General features: G+C 38.4%; 1 protein-coding gene across 2 annotated transcripts in view; it reads left to right on the plus strand.

The window, feature by feature from the left end:
* The first annotated feature begins 1138 nt into the window (after positions 1-1138).
* The window catches only part of LOC148425782 (myelin basic protein-like), a 40775-nt gene continuing 20326 nt past the window's right edge, over positions 1139-21587 (plus strand). Inside the window, exons 1-3 of one of the 2 annotated variants that reach the window (XM_088410524.1) lie at positions 1139-1339; positions 11922-12013; positions 18227-18299. In XM_088410524.1, the coding sequence (XP_088266650.1) occupies positions 11936-12013; positions 18227-18299 (151 nt within the window). In that variant the 5' untranslated portion in view covers positions 1139-1339; positions 11922-11935. The remainder of the gene's footprint in view (positions 1340-11921; positions 12014-18226; positions 18300-21587) is intronic. The other variant, XM_088410525.1, reaches the window with a different exon arrangement.

A 21587-nucleotide genomic window follows, 5' to 3' on the forward strand; every position in this document is an offset into this window, starting at 1 on the left:
TCAGGAGCGACAGGGGAGATGGTCTGGAAAACTTCGTGCTGCGCCTCAAGAAATGCACGGAGCTAAATGGAGGCCATCTAGAACATATGCTGTAAAACAGAGAAAAAAAGACCAAAGACCCTACCTAGTGTTCTGATGTGATGTTTTGAATATACTAAACTAGTTATTACCACAGTTTCATTTCATTCAGACAAAACATTATATATATATATATATATATATATATATATATATATATATATATATATATATATATATATATATATATATATATATATATATATATATATATATTTGGGGGGGTGGTAGTCAAAGGGTTTAACTACACGGGTAACAAGCAATCACTGCTCAGTATGCAAACCTCACATAATAAACGTTAGAATACAGGTGATCCGTGATTGGTCAATAACTGAGCAGCTGTGAAATCATTTTCAGAGACAAGAGGGACAGAGATGAATGAAAACAGGTGGATTTGCTGCTTGATTCATATTCTACAATTCAACCAAAATGTCGCGTTGCACGAGTGGAAGTGCATAGACCATAATATTTGTTAAGGAAAAAAAAAATCTACTTGACTCTCATTTGAGTAGCTACAACAAGTACCCGGAGCTCCAAGTGTATTAGCCCTGCTGTAGCTGGTACGTGAGGGGGCAGAGGCTTAACCGATGGCAGCGCTCCAGTCCAGATGCAGCACACCTGCTCCGCAGGTAATCACGGTCAAAGAAGAAGGGGGCGCGGGGAGTGGCTTCCACAAGCAAGGCGGAAGTGGAGCGGTTGAGGAAGTATGATGCAATGCATCACCAACTTGTGACAGATTTCAGGTCTCCCATCAACATACATTGTGCAATTCCAAACATTCCAGACTAACGATTTTCCAAGCATTACTGACATGACAATAAAATAAATGCATCCAGCATTTCCATGGAATGAATCGTTTTAGGTAATGTTTTATATCGTGATGTGTGCATGGCGAACTCAGTATGCAGACGAAGTTATACATGCGCGAGTCCTTCTTGTGCGTAGTAAATATTTAACCCCTCCCTACTATTTCCACCGACCTATTTTCACGCAATAAAAACATGCACGGACGTGTTTTAGCTTTCCACGAGCCGCATTCCGCCCCACCCCTAGCAAACATCATCACTGCCAGTGTACCTAAATCAGGAAGCGCTGACACGCACTGTTGTTTTATTTTCTTCCTTGTGTTTTTCTACACATTTTTATGTCAGCGCCCTTAAAAAGGAGGTGAAGGATTGACAAATTCAATGTTGACGACCACTGACAGGACTGACGGCGAGGCTCAGCTGTGGATGCGGTTGACGGTGTAACCGAGGAGAAGGTATGAGCACGCCAGTACGGATCAGCCACAATTACACGTGTGATACAGAAAACTGAGGAAAAACAGCGACGATGTAATTATGTATACAATACGTGATTGTACTTGTACGCTTGAGCTGCAACAGAACCGTGCAGTTGCATTTGTGGACGACACACACGCCATGCTCTTACGTGTTTACTACGCTCGGGTACGTCCAGTTTCGCATCATATCATGTTCAGATTTTTCCTAGTAACGCTAATAAGACAACTTCCAAAATATAAAAGCATAAAAAAAAATCCAAACTGACATTTACATTTTTATACACCTTGCATTAAATCGGCTTAGGAGGTACTTACACGGAGCGCTACAAAATAACTGTCATTCACATAATTTTGAGTATTACATGTACTAACGTTTTTTAAATACACACACACACACACACACACACACACATATATATATATATATATATATATATATATATATATATATATATATATATATATACACACACACACACAATTGTACGCAATTGTACACAATTGAAACGTTTGTTTGCTGAGTTTTAAAGTACTACATAGCGTGTTTACAGACCAGAAATAGTATAGTAGGCCTACATATATTTAATATCCCCCGTACTGTATTGTACGTTCTATTATTTGTATTTTCAAGCTTGTTGCATTTTGCAGGAAGTAATGTATGTAGCCCACCACTCTCATAGCCTGTGTCTGTGGGGGTGCCAGGCAGTGCTGGCCCTGGCCAATGTGATGCCCTAATATAATTTTACATGGCAGCCCCTCAATCAACAATTGGCAGACCTGTAAAAGAGGTCAAACTAGTCAACTTGTCTAATTTTATTAAGATAACTCCGCACAATTCAAAATGAAAGATGTTCTTCATTTTATTAGTGTTTATTTACTGTCAGAAAATCATGAGAGTGACTTGCTGTTATGCCTCCTAATTGACAAACCGAATGGAGCAACAACTTGACCTCTCTCTTATTTTCCCTTCTCTTTTTGTTTTTGTGTTCCATCCTCTTTTTTTTTCTTCCCTGTACTCTGGATAGTTTTGGTAATTCTTGCATGGTTGCAAAGTCCTTTAGCATCCCATATTCTTTTTATTCTTCCTTGTACTCTGGATAGTTTTGCTCATTCTTGCATGTTTGCAAAGTTCTTTAGCATCACACAAATACATTTGCCCCTCACCCCACTCAAAGAAAACAGTGTAAAAATAAGCCAGGGCTGGGAGTATCCATCCATCCATCCCTCCCTCCCTCCCTCCATCCATCCATCCATCCATAATGTGTAGCCGCTTATCCTCACTCGGGTTGCGAGCTTGCTGGTGCCTATCTCAGCTGACATTGATCTACAGGCGCGGGCCACCTGGTTGCCAGCCATTTGCAGGGCACACAGGGACAAACAACCATTCACACACCCAATCACACCTAAGGAGAATTTTGAGTGTCCAATACACCTGTCATGCATGTTTTTGGATTGTGGGAGGAAGCAGGAGTGCCCGGAGTGAGCCGCACGGGGATAACATGCAAACTCCACATAGGAAGACCGTGGCAAAATATTTACAATCAATTGATATGACTCATCCATACATCAAGTTTATCTATTATCAAATCGTTTGGATCTCACAAAACAAATTTGGTTTTGCATCACAAGTACATGTTAAAGAATCTCTCCAAGGTGTGATATTTCAGAATATCTTGTGAAATATGTAATACACTGTTGCTTTCACCCAATATGTATATATAACATGGGTGAAAAGGACCTGTATTAAAATTGGTCATATCTATGTCCACCTTATTAAAAATGTATTGTAAGGTAATTTGGGAGGGGTGAGTCCCTCCCAAATGATCGAGGTTTTCACCCTATCACAAAGGGAGATCCCATACACCCTGTGCAGAAAGCTAATTTTGGTTGCTTGCATCTGGGGTCTCGTGCTTTGGGTCACGACCCATTTTCCGTGACCATAGGTGAGGGTAGGAACGTAGCTCGACTGGTAAATAGAAAGTTTCGACCTTCGGCCCAGCTCTATTTTGCCATGATAAACCGGTTCAGCGGCCACATCGCAGCAGTCATTGCACCAATCCGCCTGTTGATCTCCCTCTCCATCCTACCCTTACTTGTGTTGAAGACACCAAGATACTTGAAGTCCTTCACTTCGAGTAGGACCTCATCCCCGACCGGAAGAGGGCATTCCACCCTTATCCGACTGAGGACCATGGTCTCAGATTTCGGAGGTGCTGATCTTCATCGAAAACATTTCTCGGCTGTGAGGCAGTGAGAGGTGGAGGTCATGACCCGCAAGGTTCAACTTCCTGACAAACCCCCCTCTCCAGCACCACTCAATAGACCTTACCGGGGATTCAGAGGAGTGTAATCCCTCTGTAGTTTGAATATTATCTCCAGTCCCCCTTTTTAAAAAGGGCGACCAACACCCTGGCCTGCCAATTGAGGGCCCTCCAAGGACGCCGAAGAGTGTGGTGAACTGCTGTTTGGTGCATAAGCACAAATGGCAGTCAGGACCCATCCCTCACCCGATGGCGGAGGGAGGATACCCACTTTTCTACCGGGGTGAATTCCGAAGTACAGGCGCTGAGCTAGGAGGCAATAAGTAAGTTTCTCACTGTGGGCAACTCCAGATTTTGAGAGTCCACCTCCTATAGAGAGGACTGGTACCAGAGCCCAAGATATGTGTGGAAGCGACTCTGACTATACCTAGTCGGAACTTTTCGACCTCACACACCAGCTCAGGCTCCTTCCTTGCCAGAGAGGTGACATTCCAAGTCCAAGGGCTTGCTTCTGCAGCAGGGTATCAAAGTGCCTCAGTCTTGCCGATGGCCACCGCCCAGCTCACACAACACCCAACCCCTATTCCCCATCCCACAGATGGTTAGCCCATGGGAAGAGGGAGCCACATTATCCTTTTGAGCACAGCTCCATGGGTGCAGGCCTGGCCACCAGGCGCACAAAGCCCCAGACAACTTAGCTCCTAGGATCATTGTGTCCCATTGTACAACCCCTCCACCACGATGAGGTGATGGCCCACAGAGGGATAAAATTATATTAATTTATATTAATTAATTGTGTATTTTATTTAATATTTATATTGATCACCTTTTAGTATAGAATTTTACATAGCATCACTGGACGCGCTAGTCAACAGCAATTTACATTGAAATGTAACAAAGTAATTACTGGCTGAGAGTTTCCCTTTAGAAGTACGGATGTGGCAAAATGAAAAAGTGACAACCTTGACAAAAGCACACAACTCAAATAATAATAGTTGTCATCCAAGAACCAATGCAATCCATTATGAAACGAGACATTTTTTTCACCACAGAAAGTAAGCAAATTGGGACATTTGTTAAATTATTTTTCAACTTAAAGACATGGGCTCACCTAGGCATATATATATATATATATATATATATATATATATATATATATATATATATATATATATATATATATATATATATATATATATAATATTATAATATATATATATAATATAATATAATATATATATATAATATTATATATATATATATATAAAATGAAATTATCACTCAATCTTTTGTCAGTAGACAGACACATAATGCACGGGTTGGGTCATCTCTGTCAAAATGTCACTTTACTATGGCTTTTTGTAGGATTTCTGAGGTGTAGCATTTGTCTAAAATGTGTTTTACTTCTAAAATTCTTATACGAACCCCAAAATGGAAAATGAGGGAGTCAATGCTGAAAATTAAAACATCACACAGCATTATAACACAAATCAGGCCCAGGTCTCCTGGATGGGGATAAAAGTCAAGACTAACATGGACTGTTGACATGACAACTTTTGTTGCAATTTCTAAGAATTTATGTAAATGAAAAACGATTGTCCCATTTTTGTGCATTAATATTACTTCACATATACATTCCACTCACACTAGAAGTCACATTTTCTTTTTGTCATGCGGACTAGTAGATAAAAAGATGGGGTGTGTAAAACAAAAATAATAAAACAAAGCAAAAAGGACATCATGCCCTGCGGTGGGAACATCGCCTAAGTGCGCTGATCGGTTCCTTCAGAGCAATGCCGCATACTTTCATCGTTGTCAGAGAGGTAGTTCGTGATGGTTTTCCTGTTGAAGATGAAGATGGCTGAAAATTTGCTATTTGCTTAATGGAAGGTAATAGAACTTATCGCTTCAGGGAAATTTCGATTTTTGACTTGCATATTTAGTCACTGTAGTTCCATATGTATGTTCTAAAAATAATTAATTTAGATCCACGTTGCTGTGAATTTCCTCTAGCCAGGGAATTTTGAGCTGAAGCTTGGCTTTGATACAACCTTATGTGCATGATGTAATCCTCACAATTTAGTCCGAGGGATTTTGCATTTTCAAACGATCAAATTCTACTTTTCATAATTTTTTTTTTAGAAAACCCTATTTATATGTTTTTTTTAAATTTCATGTTTATTTTTTCTCTGTTATTTCTGGGCTGTTTACAGACATATTTTGTGTAATTGGATTGGATTACTGGCATACAAGAAAAGATGCTAGAATTGGCAGCTTAACCTTTACATAGTTTAAGGCCAAGGCTCTTTTTGCCTGTGACTGCTTGGCTGGGAAAGCCGCAGGAATGCATTCCTCTGCAGCTTTCTGAATTTCCTATGTTTTTTTTTTCAGTACACTCAGGACAGAATATACGTGTTCGCATTACTGCCCCTTAAAAAAACAGGTACATTCATCCCAGTTAATAGCATGTTTTACCTAAGTTCCCTAAATTGTTTGCACTGTTTGCATATTGCACTGAACATAGGTATTGCAAGTGATGCCAAATATTGAAATGAGTCAGCTTCCGTCCTCCTCCTTTTCTTACATTACCTTCAGTATAAGCAGCCCCGGTGCAAGAATGCATTTTTTTCATTTTTGTTTCTGTTGTGGTTTGACTATACAGGCAGGGTGCTGCCAGTCAGCGTAAAACACAAAAGTGGCTGCATGTCCCGTCACATGAATCAGAAGCTCAGCTTGCTTTGTTACGGCAATTTGATATTTTCACACCAAATCCTCAAAATGAAGTTGTAACTAAGCTTCGACAACAAACCAATGGGATTATCTCAGTTTGAAAACATCATGCTTAGTCACACCCTTGAGGAGGAATGGGCGGTGTCCATGCATAATGAAACAAAAAAAAACAACCGCTTGAATTAACAGTATACAGAGCAGTGTTCATAGAATGACAAGTGGAAAGTTTCAGTCTCACAACAGCCGAGTATAACATTTTCAACATCTTCAAAATTATTCAGTGTTTAATTTTAATTTTAATTTTAATAACGTTTTAAACGGGCTACGCCATAATGTATAAATGCAGTAGCTGATTTTATGGATAATGTGTTCTTAATATTAATATTTATATGTATAAAAATAGTCTCTCTCTCGCTCTCTCTCTCTCTCTCTCTCTATATATATATATATATATATATATATATATATATATATATATATATATATATATATATATATATATATATATATGTGTATATGTGTGTATGTAGGGTTCCACGCGCCACAAAAATATCTAGGGCGCTCTCAATTCATGCCAATGCTGTGGAAGCAAGAAGCAGCAGGTCACATCGAACAAATGTCCCAGAGTGTGACATAAGAGAGATCTAGCGCTGGCAGGAATGGGCCTAAGAGTTCCTTTACACTGGTTATCTTTTTTAATGAAACCTAGACTCGTCATTGGTGCAGCAGAATGTGGGGCGGGATGAGCAATGACTGTGTAAGACAGGTTGAGCTCTAAAACAATACTGATTCACTTCAGCAACAAATTTGCTCTGAGGTGAGTCATGATATTGGTCATTTCCTCTGGAATTGTGATGTAATTTTCAGTTATATACTAAACAAACTATTACAAGGACAAAAATAATCATCTTAATTTGTCGTGCTCCGATTCATCGGTCACCAATTGTGATTTGCAGATTACAAGGAACAGTTTGTGATCTGCATTTGTTGATCAATGCCTTTGTTTGCTGTTCTGGTTTGTGTAGTGTTAGTGTCACTTCCCTTTTTCCTTAACACTGCAAGTTACAGATGGAATCACAATATAAGTCTACGTTTGTGCACTGTCAGTTTATTATAATGTCCTGATTTTGTATTTCAAAAATCCAGATTTTGATTTTATAAATTATTTCGTCATTAATTAAAAGAATATTCAATTAATCAATTAAGTAATTGATTACATTTCAAAATTGGGGCGTCCCGGTGTGAGAGCGGTTACTACGTCCGCTTCACAGTTCAGAGTACCGAGTTCAATTCCAACTTGCTCCGGCCTCCCTGTGTGGAGCCTGCATGTTCTGCTTGTGCCTGCGTGGGTTCTGTCTGGGCACTCAGTCTTCCACCTGAGTTCCAAAAACATGAATGGAAGGTGTATTGGACACTTTAAATTGTCCTTAGTTGTGATTGGGTGTGTAAATGGTTGTTGTCCCTTTGTGACCTGCACCTGACTGGAAACCAGTTCAGGGTGTCTCCCACCTACTGCCCGGAGACAGCTGGGATAGGCACCAGCAAGACAGCGACACTCGGTGAGGATAAGCGGCTCTGGAAAATGGATGGATAGATGGATGATTGTCAAAAGTGTTCAAATTGGTAAATGTGCGACCACGTGAACGAAATTGGCAGCCTAAAACCTTAACACGGGTCTGATGTAAACATTGCAATAGGTTTTGCTTGTGGTAACAAAATAAGAAAGACAGCAAGCAGTGGCCCAGATGTTTCAGAGCAACAGTAAGCGCCCTCAGGCTTTTCTCAGTGTAGGCGCTGTACTTTTACCCAGACATTTACAGTTGACTGCTCACTGAGCTGAAATCAACTTGTTGGCCTCTTTTTTTAGTTGCATTTATAGTTCTCTTTGCCAACTGACATTTATTCTTCAAAAAGTAAGTTAAAAAAAAGATTAATAAAAGTTTAAACATGAAAATGTGCAATTCCAGATGAAATTGTGTTTGAAGGTGAAAACGCTAAAGGGAGAAGCATTGAATGGTGGAATGATGTGGACTGTTTGAATGGCTAATGAATGAATGAATGATGAATATGTGAAGTATTCTGAATATTACAAGGTTGGTTTGAATAGGACAAATAATATATAAGATACAAAAGAAAAACTGAAAAAAGTGGAATTGTGGGAAAAGTTAGAATTATGGGAAGAGAAAAATGGAAATACTCATTGAATGGCGGGAATCGGGGAATCGATTAAAGATAGAACGGTGTAAATTTAATGAGTAATGGCGAAGAGGAGAGGTTACAATTTTTTGGTGAGAACAGTGGGAATGAATGAGGAATTATAGGTAATAATATTAAAATAGTTATGAATTATTGGAATGTGTGAATATTAGTAAAGATGAAACTGAAAGGAATGAATTGAATGATTAAGTGAAATGGGGAAGCTTCAAATGTGAAATGTTAACTAATGCCATTGAGAATGAATTATGAATTATTATAGGTGAAAAATATGGAATCATGGGAAAATATTAATATTTATGAATTATTGGAACGATGGAAATTGTCCCCAATAAGGCGAAGTAAATGTCACGAATGGGTAATGTGTAAGCTCAAAATGTGAAATGTTAAATCTCCCACTGGGAATGAATGGGGAAGCCTCCCATTGAAAATGAATTGTGAAATATTAAAGGGTAAAAAATATGGGATTATGGGAAAGTATTGTAATGTGTGAATTACTGGAATGATGGAAATTATCCCTTAGGCGAGATGAATGAGCTAAATACTGAAAATATGTAATGTGAAAGCTGTAAATATGAAATATTAAATCAACCAATGCTAAGTCAATGGGATTTTTGGCGTGAAAAACAGGGAATTGTTGGACACTTATGAATAATGGCTATGAGAAAAATACAAACAGTCGTTGCACAACTAATTGAAATAATATGAAATTGTAACTGTTAATTGGATGAACTGGGAATGAGTTGAAACACATCAAAAAAAGGGGCAGAATAAAAAAAGGAATAACATCGTGTGAAGGCTTTTGCCTTCACACAATAAAAAAACACACACATTGCAATTATGGTGGTTGTGTGTATGAATTGCGGGAAGAAAATAGCTATAGTCCTCTTGGGATGACACAAAAAAAAGGAAAAAATTGAATTGCTGTGAATACTCTCCGGATGTACAGGACCCTATGCAGCTCCAGTGTTTTTTGAACCTGTGAGTTTTGTCCTTCTAGAGGGAGCAACTGGAGTATGGAGTAAAATGACTGTCAAAAAGACATATGCGTGTTTTACAATTTGTATGAATACAATTCTAAAATGTGTCGAGTTTGAATTGTCTTCATATGAGTATGATTCTAAATAGTGTTGAGTTTGTGAATTGAAAACTTGTGGGTGCAGGATATTTTAATTACAAGTCTCGTTTGCATGACTATGACCTCGCAAGACACGACTTCACATCTTTGCATGAATTTCTCCTTTGGATTCGCGGATCTAATCCTTTGCGTTTGTGGATCTGGATATGCAAATTAAGATGACGTCACACCAAGTCACCAGGCACAGTAAATGGATCTGCGGGTCATAGTCGCACAAACGAGAATTGTATTCAAAATACCTTGCACTCGCAAGTTTTCGATGTGTAAACTCAACACAATTTAGACTCGTACTCATACTAAAACAATTCAAATTCTATATAGAGCCGAACGCATATGAACATGCATGTCTTTTTGACAGCAATCTTGCACCATAGTGGAGTGCATGGAGCGTGATTATCAGAAGTCTAAGGAGTTGAAGCGTCATCCCCAGATTATTATGTACATTACTGCACAGGTTAGAACTGCACTATTGCATCATCATTTTCATTTATATAGGTCCAAACATTATCAGTATCAGCGCAATTATTAACAACAACCAACGGATTACATTACGCGTGCAACTGAAACAGCTTCTGTTGATAAGAGTTTACCCTCTGCATCTGCTTAGAAAATAGTTGTTAGCTTACAGCACTATGTAAACTTTCATGTTGTAGCGTGTCTCTGTGCATCTTGTATACAGCAGCTAGTTGCCAGAGGAGGGCCAGGAAACCTGCCTTGGACAGTGTTTATGTGTCAATTCCTCTAAACATTGTAATGGGATGGCAAGTCTTCAATATACTCTTAAAAAAAAAAAAAATATATATATATATATATATATATATATATATATATATATATATATATATATATATAAAAATTCTAAACTGATGATTGTGAATAACTGAGTGTGCATGCAGTGTGTATGTATCCCCACCATAATGCCTGCGGTGTTGCTTATACCTCAACTATGGCTTTCTAAGTTACAAGACACTGAGTAAAAAAAGAAATACTGAAGAATTGAATTTGTGTGTGTCTTTACTAATTTTAGGAGTAATGCTGCTGAATTGTAATTGTGGGCCTTTATCACAGCCCCATGGCCACCACTCGACAATCTTTTTGGCCTTTTTCCACTAGGTTATGCAACTGTCTTTTCTTGCAAGCCCTTTCGAGTTCTCGGCTTTGATTGTGTAACGTTCTGGAGTGAAGCTTACTGCGAGGCCTCTCATTTAGTCTGTGACATCTTTCTATGGCTGATCAAAACATTTTGGTCTGCTGTAAGTTTCATAGCACTACAGTTAACACCCAGCCTTGAACAGTTATAAAATTCTACCCTTTAACAATTAGCAATTTTTGCCATATTTTGCGTGGCTTGCTCTGAATTTTTCTGTTCTAAAACTAGCACATTGAACGACCCTCCAGGTATAGGTATATTATGTTGTATAGATATATAGTGTTCCTTTGTTTTTTTGCGGTTAATGGGGACCGGAAAACCCACTGGGAAAAGGGAATTGACCCACCCCACCCCGCGGACATTGAATGTCTGAAATGTGTTTAGTAAAATCCTCCTTACCTTTCTTTCCCATGCCCAGTGATCTCCTAACCGTACCATGGAAGGTGAAAAGTCTATTTTTGAGCACATACTTCATTTTTCTTTATAAACACATAACAGAGTGCAGGTGCGTGATGAGCACAATTCACAAACTCTCACGCACCGGTACTGCTACCCCTCCCTGCTCCCAATTCCGCATTGCATTGAAACTGTACTGAAACTCTGTCTGTGTTGTCACCAAGTTCAATCTGCCTACACCCCTCCCCTCTCCCATATTTATTTCTCTACGCAGCTCAAGGGCACAGCCTGAGAGTCATGTAGATTTCTTGCCAAAATGACCTTACATACAGTATTCCCAGAGTATTCCTAAGTTTTAAGCAAATTTAATTTGAACAAGATTGCGTATTAGTGCTGTTGTGTATTAGTGCTGTTAGACTGCTTCGAATTACACGTTAGGACTGAGCGTGTGAGTGTTGCAGTGCATCATGCACTGCTGTAAAGTGACGGTCCTTTGGAAAAAAAACACGTGAAACACTGAGGCTGTGAAAAGTGAAGTGCGAAGTGGCAAGGAAACACTGTTTTCATATTTTGGTAATCACCCTTCTTGCTTTTACAAAACTACTCCAACTAACACACTTTTCGTAAATTCCTGTTTTTTACTGATCTGTCATTTTTTTCCACCCCACACAGCCTCTGTCAGCAGCATGGGGCAGCGTCTGGGAAAGAGAGAGTCAACAGACAACAAGGTACAAATTCAAGATGGTGTCATGTCTGTATATCAGGTGATCGTTAACTTTCATTAATTGGAGTTTTGAATGATTGTGCACAAGCAATCATGCTTTTCGTTCACACGAATTTATTAGCTGCAGTCAACTTTTCATCCCCCCTGATATCACTGAACAGAATGTTTAATAATTATAAGAAAAAAACAAACCCACCATTTATTCTCATTAATCATGTCTATATATCCACGAGACCAGTTATCTCAAACTCATCTTATTTGGAGATAGTCTGGGTGTGTCTGGGCCATATAATATAAGGTAATTACCCAAATATAAGACACACTTTTTCCCCCACAAAATGAAGGCCAAAAGTATGGATGAGTGCGATAAACGGTAACTTACATTTTTTTAATTTTTTTTTTGTATTCAACACAATTCAAAGAAGTTTGATCTGCCAGCTACATAAGCAGAGTTTAAACACATAGATGTGCATCGATGTCAAAAACATTTTTATGCCTCTTATTTAGATTGTATCTACAATTGATACGAGGCTGTTCCTTTTCATATAGAATAGAATAGAATGCCTTAATTGCCATTGTGTAGCAGGTATACAGCTAAATGGGGACTGCTGCTCCAATTGGTGCCTATTTGATGGATATGAACAATACAATGAATACATCTAGAATAATAATCATAGTTTCCCAGGGTGCAATAGTTATTTTCAATGTGTTCTTGTTTTTTTTTTTTAACCCTATTAGTGCCAACCAGAGGGCAACCGTTTGAAAGTTGATGAACAGGATGAGTAGTGTCTGACATTGGTCCTCAACTCTGCTCAGGTAGTAAATGTCATGCAGGGAGTTCAAAGAGCATCCAGTGATTCTCGGTGGTGTTGATTACCCTCGACATCGCTTTCCTGTTCCCTCCATTACACCCAGTGTACCACACCATGATGCAATACACTAGGTCAACATCAGCTTTTTTCTAAGCATTCACCGATGCTGTGTTGTTAATGGTCTAAGAGAGGTTGTCGGCGATGTGGACCCATACGAGATTAAACGACGATTTCGATGTAGGTCCGATAGATAATGAATGGAGCCGGGTCTCTGCCGTGTTTTACCAAAGTCCAGGATCAGTTCTTTTGTCCTTGTGGTGTTCAGAGTCAGGAGTTCCTCGAGACTCCAACGCTGTTTCGATCCTCCAATTTGATGATGGCGTTAGACAGGTGGGTTGCTGTGCAGTTGTGGGTATATAGGGATTACTATAAAGAATTCAATACACAACCGGTGTTGAGCGTTAGAATTGGCAATTAGTGTGGGCCCAGTTGGACAGTTTGTGGACGATCTGTTAGAATGTTTTTAATATACCTGCAGATAAAATAAATTAGGTGAGAGGTTTTCATGGGTTTTTTCCGTTTTTTTTATATAAATAATAACAAATATATTGTGGTATATTGTAATTGTGATGAAAATGACCTATATTTTAATAGATTTTTTTTTTTCATAATGCCCTAGCACAAGTGGCAACTGCCAGTATGACAGTGTCGCAGCTCGCATCAACAAATGGAAAAATTGACACAATAAACTACTTTTTTTGGGAATACCTAGCTTCATTAAAAATGTCAACTATGACTGTGAACTAACTAGTCAACATTGTTGAAGTGTGAAATTGAAGTATAATTAAACGTTTAAGGTACATCCATCCCCCTCAGTTTCAATTAGTTAACTTTGAAATACATGCTAATCTTCTATTTTGTGTCCGTATATTTACATGCAGTTACTAGCTAACCTGCACAGGTTGTATATGCTGGGCACGTTTTTGTCAATGCGTTTGATTGGATAAATAGTGAAAGTGAAACTTATTGTCTCATGGGCTGAACACTTGTCACTGCTGTCACAATGCAAAATGGTACAGAAAACAAATATTACCGGTCTAATTAATCAGATAAGATGAGGTTTATATTGCATTTTGTTTCATGCGCAGCATAGCTTTTCTTGTGCGCTGAGTTTGCGAGCTGTGTGCAATTGCGCACGTGCCCAGCTTAGAGGGAACACTGATTGGAACACATTCCATTTAATGACATATAATTAACCAGAGCCTTGCTGAAGTCCTTATTGTCATAGCCTTTTGAAATTAGAGAAGCTATAATGAGTGTGGGCCATTACAGTTGAGGTCCTTTTTAGCTTTGCAAATGTTACATGCAAGTAGAAAAGAAAATGGATGTCTGCTAAAAACATTTTCCAATGTCGTCAATCATGTTGTTCCTATATTTGGCTGCCTGGCTGAGGCTTATTGGACAAAAAGATTGTGTCAGTGCATTGATGAGAGTTCAAACAAACTGGGAGACTTGTCTCAGCTCATCTTTGCCTGAAAATACCCCGGTGGATGACTGGTTAGCACATCTGCCTAACAGCTCAGAGGGAATTGTGGGTTCAAATCCATCTATCCACTCTGGAATACCTGGGTTTTCTCCAGATACACTGGTTTCTTCCCACAATCCCAAAACATTCATCACTGGTTAATTGAAGACTCGAAATTGTTCACAAGTGTGATTTGTGTTTGTGTTTGCGTGTGTGTGTGTGTGTGTGTGTGTGTGTGTGTGTGTGTGTGTGTGCGTGTGTAGGTGTGTATGTGTGTGTGTGTGTGTGTGTGTGCCCCGCAACAAGTTCAGGTTCTACCCTTGCCTCTTGCTCAAAAGTCCGCTGGGATAGTTAGTCTCCAGTCCCCTTCAGAGTCGAGTGATGACAAAGGCCTCAGAAAAGGGCAGTATTGATAAATACTTTTTAAAAAAGAAGATTCTGTCTAGTGTGAACCCTCAAGGACAGCCTATTGCAACAGGAGCAATCTAGAGGCACATTGGTATTAGGCAATATAAATGTGTTAAGTAAATATTTCCCTTTCAGCATCAATCAAAATGGCACATTATCATTATGAAAGTGCAATATTTGCTGTAAATCTTGTGGATGTCATTATAATGTGCAAGTGGCTCTAAAGTTGCAGCTGGTCAGTGCATATCTCATTTGTTTCCTTTTACATTCGCTATGGTAACATCAAAGTCAATAGCTGTCTTGCAAAACAACTGGTAGTCATAGCAACAATTAGACACAACTTGAGCATGGCAGAGTGACACAGGTTGTGTTTTTGTGCCAGTTAGGTGTGATTTGTGAGCTCTCTTCCAATTAGTTTAGGTTGTAACCTCACTCCATTTATCACACCTTGAAATGGCTTTCTCCAGTTGTTAGTGCTGTAGTGTTCTAATGGTTTTGGAATCTACACTACTAGATAACTTTTGTCGTACAGTGTTTCTTTGGAGGAGGCACAGTCAACATTCCATTGTGCACTTGCCTTGTTGTGTCACGTCACTTGCCTTATTGTGTCACATCACATCAAGGTAGTTCCTGTTAAGTTGCTGAAAGGAGGATTTTCTGCAATCTCAACGTCAGCATGCACATAAGCATGTGGTGTTAGGCCATGAGACCACTTTGCATTCAGACTTACTGTGTTTCTTGTAATGCTAAGCAGCTAAAAGTACTGCTGTAAAAGCAGCATATTTTACTCTTCACCAGTGTGTCAAGTAGTAATTCGGTAAGCATGCAAGGCCAGGCTGTAACCAGGTTATCTGCCTGCATTTTATCAAAAGAAGTGCATTGGCATGAGGTGAAAATAAAAAAGATTAAGAATTAGGAAAAGTCTAATGCCTTACTTCTAAGGCTCTATCAAAAGGGTACATTTACTTCCCAAATCAGATGCTGCAAAAATGTAAGTTAAAATGTAATCCAAATATTTTAAATCTTAGTTGGAAACCAAATATTGGAAAAAAAAAAAAAAAAAAGAGAAAACTGACTGACCAATGAACTCTCCAGATGAGGGAGCCTGAGGCTCAGTTTGACTCTCCGCTGTAGTTCCCATTTGGAGCATTGTGACCAACCCACTTGACTTGTTCTTGTCTTTCTGAGTGGGTTGTATTGTGACATTGACATCTTAAAAATAACTGTACTGTTAACACCCCACCTTTGTCCTCATCAGACTTCTCAGGAATTTTCCTGAGACTATCCATTCTAACTATATTAAATGTTTGAGTCAACTAGACAGAATTACACCGCATATGTATACAGTATTTGGGATGTTATATGTTCATGAATACATGTATACTCTTTTGCTATTTTAATCTGTCCGAAGCGTGTAGTGTTCAATGCAAAATATTTAATTGTTTGAAAAATTTCGCCAGGGTCACACGTAACAGTTTTGGTATGGTTCTCAAATGAGCACCATGGGTTATTCTTTGGTGCTACTCCCCCTTTTCTTTTCTTTTCAAACTCATTCTGGTGGTTCCTATTTGAAAGCTTGACTTCAGCTATAAATAACACAGAACTATATCTGCCTGTATGTACTCCATTGAAAGACACGAATGAAGCGATTGGCTTTGGTTGCTAAACTGTTATTGAAACTACCCTGAGAAATTATTCAAATGTGGCCATATTTTACTAATATACTCTATATCAAGGGTCCCCAGTCTTTTTAATCACCACAGAGCGGTCAACCCTTGAGAATTTTCTCGTGGACCTAGATTAATTCAACGCTTGTCAATTTTACCGTCGGGGAGTATGAAGTGCACATTAAGTATAAACTCATCATTAATGCCAAACTAATAAGAGCCCTCAGCTTGTTTCTCTCTTCAAACAGACACAGAGTCTCAAACATACTTTTAAGGCTGCTGTCATTTGCGAGCTCAACTTCTTGCGCAGCCTTGCTAAAGTCACCTGGTTTGGTAACAAATCGGTTGAGAATCCATTCCTTGTCAGTTTATGGGTCCTTTTTGGCTGGGAAGTAGAGCTCAAAGTGCTTACCATGAGAAATCATTTTTTTGAGTAGGACTCCTGCCATTGCCTTTTAAAAGCTTTCTTTTTCTTCGAGTGACCGAAATGAATCCAAGAGAATCTGGCCAATTTTGAAAATAAAATTATTTTCAAAATAAAATAACATTCAGACTCTGATAACACATGAAATGGAAATAGTTCATTATTTTGGGTTTGGCCCATGGGACTAAAGAACAATGTGGAGCTAACAGTGAGATACCGTATTTTTCAGACTATGAGCCTTAACCTTTTTTCTCATTATTTGATCCCTGCACATTATAGTCCAGTGTGATTTACCTGCAGGGTTTTTTTTGTTTTTTTTTTTAGGCACCAGGAGACAAATCACCCTTAAAGCAAATGTGTTTATCTGTTCAAGGTGTCACTTTGTGGAGTAAAAATGAAATAGAGTAGATGTGAATCAATGGCTGTGCTCAAAAAGAGTTTAAAATATATAGTATCAACACTATAAATTGTAGTGTGTATTGCTTCATTTACCATAATGCCTCTAAAGCTCCCACAGGTGCATGCAAAAAATTACACACTCCCTTTAAAGCAAGGGTCACCAACATTTTTGAAACCGAGAGCTACTTCTTTGTTACTGAATAATACAACGGGCTACCACTTTTTTTGTGAAGACACCAATCATCATTTTGTTAATCAATATACTCAATAATCAAGGAACAGCTGTAGTAAATATGTCAATCAAGTGTAATATATAATGTAAATGTAATACATGTATAATTGTTTGTAAAACAACATTTGTAATTGTTTGCAGAACAGGCCCGCGGCTTCTTACAGTATGTTATCTTTGGGCACTGCATAGTGCCCGCGGGCACCACGTTGGTGACCCCTGCTTTAAAGGTTGCTGACCCTGGGCTATCTATTTTCTACAAATATATTGGTACTAAACATTTAAATAAATAAAAATCAATTTAAAAACAAACCAAACATCAAACCAAATACCATCTCTCTGCATAAATATCTGATGTAATGACATGCGGCTTATCCGTGACAAAAAAAAAAAGCTCAATTTTTACTGCTGCGGCTAATATGCCAGTGCAGCTTATAGTTTGAAAAATACAGTAGGTCTAAATTTTACTGGTTGACAAATGGCTATATAAGATGTAGTGAAAATAAATATGTTCACAAATTCTGTCTGTATTTGCTCATTTAGTTTAAGTTTAAATATGGAACAAATTAGGTTCCAGCTTCCCAGTGACAAACTGCTATCATTTATAGCTACATTTAATGTACTTTATAAAGGTCTAGCACAATAGTACATTGACAATGACAAGATTACACTTGTCACTATTGAAAATAGCAAATGAATTAAGTGGGTGCGACTTTGTTTCTCACCATTGATCCTGCTCTGCCATTTCCATGGCAACTCACCTTCCAAACCTATTTTTGTATCCCAAAGGCCTTATCACCTGAAACCAATATTGAGAGAGAAGCAGCAGCAGAAGAGCCTGATACACAAGATGAAGTCTTTGGTAAGAGATTAACCAGCATTTAAGTTTGCATTTGGATATACATTACATTGGCAAAAATCTTGAACATTTTATTGCTCAGAACCTGGCTCATCTATGGCTCATAAGACAAATTTAGGAATTTTGCCAGTCTAATTGTTTACGCTGTCTTTTGTTTCAAATCTGTCTCAAAAAACCCATACAATAATATAAACAAATAATAGCGTTCGACAATGACATTAACAGTAAAAAAAGGGTGTGATGTTTTTTTGTAATTAAAGGAAGCTATTTTCATCTTAGAGCCAGTCTTTGTGCAAAATTGAAAGACACAAATACACAATGAGCACGACCCCACCACAACCACTACCACCAATGGGGAAAAAAAAACAAAACAATCAATAATTGCTTGACACAATCTGTTTGGCTCATCAGAGGGAATTTATGGCAGTATTAGGGGAGTATGGATGTCAACATTACATTACAATTTGCACAAACAGCATACATTGCTTGATCATTAGTTTTCCTACCAAATATTTAGAAGAGTATTTCTCTCTCTCTCTCTCTTTCTCTCCCTCTCTCTCTCTCTCTCTCTCTCTCTCTTTCCTTTTTCACTATCAGAAAAAAACGTATGTTTTCCTAAGAAATCATTCAGTCCTACACCAATCTTCTACCCCCCCAAAAAAAAATAACACTGTAAATAATATTGATCACTGAACTGCAGTCACATGCTGTTTGTTTAAAATTATTATTTTCCCCTTCTCCAGAACACATTCCCCTGCTGCTGACAAAAATCCTAGAGGAAACATTCCACCTCAAGTATTTATGTGCAGGAGATTATGACAGTCATTCCATGTCAATTCATACAAATCCCCAGAACATCCCCACAAATACCTCTTTAGTTTGCTTGTTGTTTATTCCAGTGGCGCCTTATGGTGTCAAAGAAAAAATCTGAAGTTTAAGCCTCTGAGCTCCCGCCACAGCTTTAAAAAAAATAAAAAAAAATAAGATGAAATGGCATCCCAGCGCTTCATTACACACCTATGTACAGATTCTATTAGCTACTAGCAACTTTTCCATACACAACAAGCCAATGCTGTCAACAAGGTAGGTTGCGTTGTACAATTTATCATGAAGTAACCATCTAGTAATGTGGGAATATATGATGTGCGCTATATATGTGTGTTACTATAGATTACCCCTATAACAATGTATTATAGGCATTTGGTGATCATTTTCACCTCAGGCACGTTTATATGCTTATTATTATTATCATAAAATACTGATGAGACAAAAAATCCCAGGGCCTGTAACCTAATTTATGGAAATGGGAATTTTTAAACACATTTTCCAAGTACCCTAGACTTTCAAGTAATATATGCCATACGTTTTATTAAAATAAATAAATAAATAAACAAAATAGAATCAGTGAAAAGGTTCAAGCTTGGGTGCCACAGCCACTTTTTGGATCAAGCTACTGTTTTACTAAACGTGTAACCATATTTGGAGGCCCTCATCATTGTTTTAATGTAGACGGAGACCTGTAAATTGCGACATAAATGAATTCTAATGTATGTCCTTGTCTCAGAATGTTCATTCATTGGTTAAGTCAAGTTTATTTGTATAGCCTTGAATCGCCGAAGTCTCAAAGGGCTTCACAGGTGAAAATAAGAACAAATACAAATAAAGATATTGTGCCATATTAGGCAGGAATGTGTATTATTAGGCACAGGCATAGGTGTATTATATTTAGAAATGGTCATTTTTGAATGGGTTGAAATGGTTTTTCTTGCCATTTTAGAGGATCTTATCTTGGAAAGATTTTTTTTTTCTTGATGGTGTTTCAACCGATTTATCATAATCCTTGAACTATACTATGTATTTATAAAGTTTCAAGGCAACCAGGCATTTGGTTGGTGTAAAGGAAGGCTCCTAATACGGCAACTGAACCGATCATTTCAGATCCCTGTTTTGAATGCCTTTTCTGATAGACAGGGTCAGAATACACAGATATAACCACTTGTAGCTATGTTAAACCTTAAACCTTTTAAACATAAGACTTAAAAGATTTTCAGATGTAGCTGTTCATTTATTTGAACGAACTGTAGCTCTCGCTACACTTTCAATGTTTGCATGCCACAGACATGCTCACACACGCATGCATTATACATATTATGTGCGCATTTTCTATTCATATTGATCATGGGTCAATCTCAATATATATTAATATTGAATTAGGCGGAATGGTGGCACGTCTGCCTCCCGGTATAGGTCCTGGTTCAAATCCACCATGCTCTGGCTTTCCTGTCCTTGTATGTTCCCATCATGCCTGTATGGTTACCTCCGGGCACTCTGGCTTCCGCCCACATCCCAAAAATATGCATGGAAGCGATATTGGATACTTTAAATTGCCACTAGATGTGATTGCGTGTGTTTTTTTTGTCTTTGTGTGCCGAGCGATTGGTTGGCAACCAGTTCAGGGCGTCCTCCACCTACTGCCTGAAGACAGCTGAGATAGGCACCAGCAGGGCAGTGAATCTACTGTGAATAGACTGGGCTGTCAAAGTTAAATGGACAGGAGGGCCAAATAAAAAAATGAACTCCAACTCATGGGCCAGTTTGATTGAATGTGCATTTAAAAAGAAGAATTTTAAAATTCAAAACATAATTTTAAAATTCATTGTTTATTTAACTTAGGGGGTAAATGTTTTGTCCATATAACCAACTCGACAGAATCACCTTTTGGCCTTTGCCTACCATACGGTGGTTTGGTTCCCCCCCGTAGACCAGGGGTTGGGGGCTTTTCACATCTTCATACAGATGTCCTGTAGTTGTGCCGCGTATAGGACATAAAGCTAAAAACTCCACTGTTACACTCTGGCTGGAGTCCACTCCACAGATGAGAAGTGATAGGGCAATGTCAGAAGTGTTGTGCTCCCATCCACTGTGGAAATATGTGAAGAAATATTTTCCCTTTATCACAAACGCTTCTTTTGAATTGATGAACACACTCAAGCAGCGGTTTGTTTACTCAGGCTCATGTTTAAAAAGGTAACTTTTGTCTGGGAAAACTGTGTCGGAGACTATTAGCATGAAGTTTTTCATAAAATCCACCCCTGTGATGGCCGGGCTGTTTTCATGAGCTCTTCTGTCACAATAAAACTGGTCTTGAGCTTTGCAGCCTTGCTTTGTGATTCATGTTTTATGAACAGAACCTGCCGAGATTTAAGACCTTGTTTTAAATCTTCCACCTTCTGTAGCCTTTTGTTTCATGTCCATTTTATTGTTTTTGTGTGCGTGTTTTGTTCCACGATG

This window comes from Hippichthys cyanospilos, chromosome 3 (assembly GCF_059441005.1).
Source record: "Hippichthys cyanospilos isolate Australia breed blue-spotted pipefish chromosome 3, RoL_Hcya_1.0, whole genome shotgun sequence".
Lineage (NCBI taxonomy): Eukaryota > Metazoa > Chordata > Actinopteri > Syngnathiformes > Syngnathidae > Hippichthys > Hippichthys cyanospilos.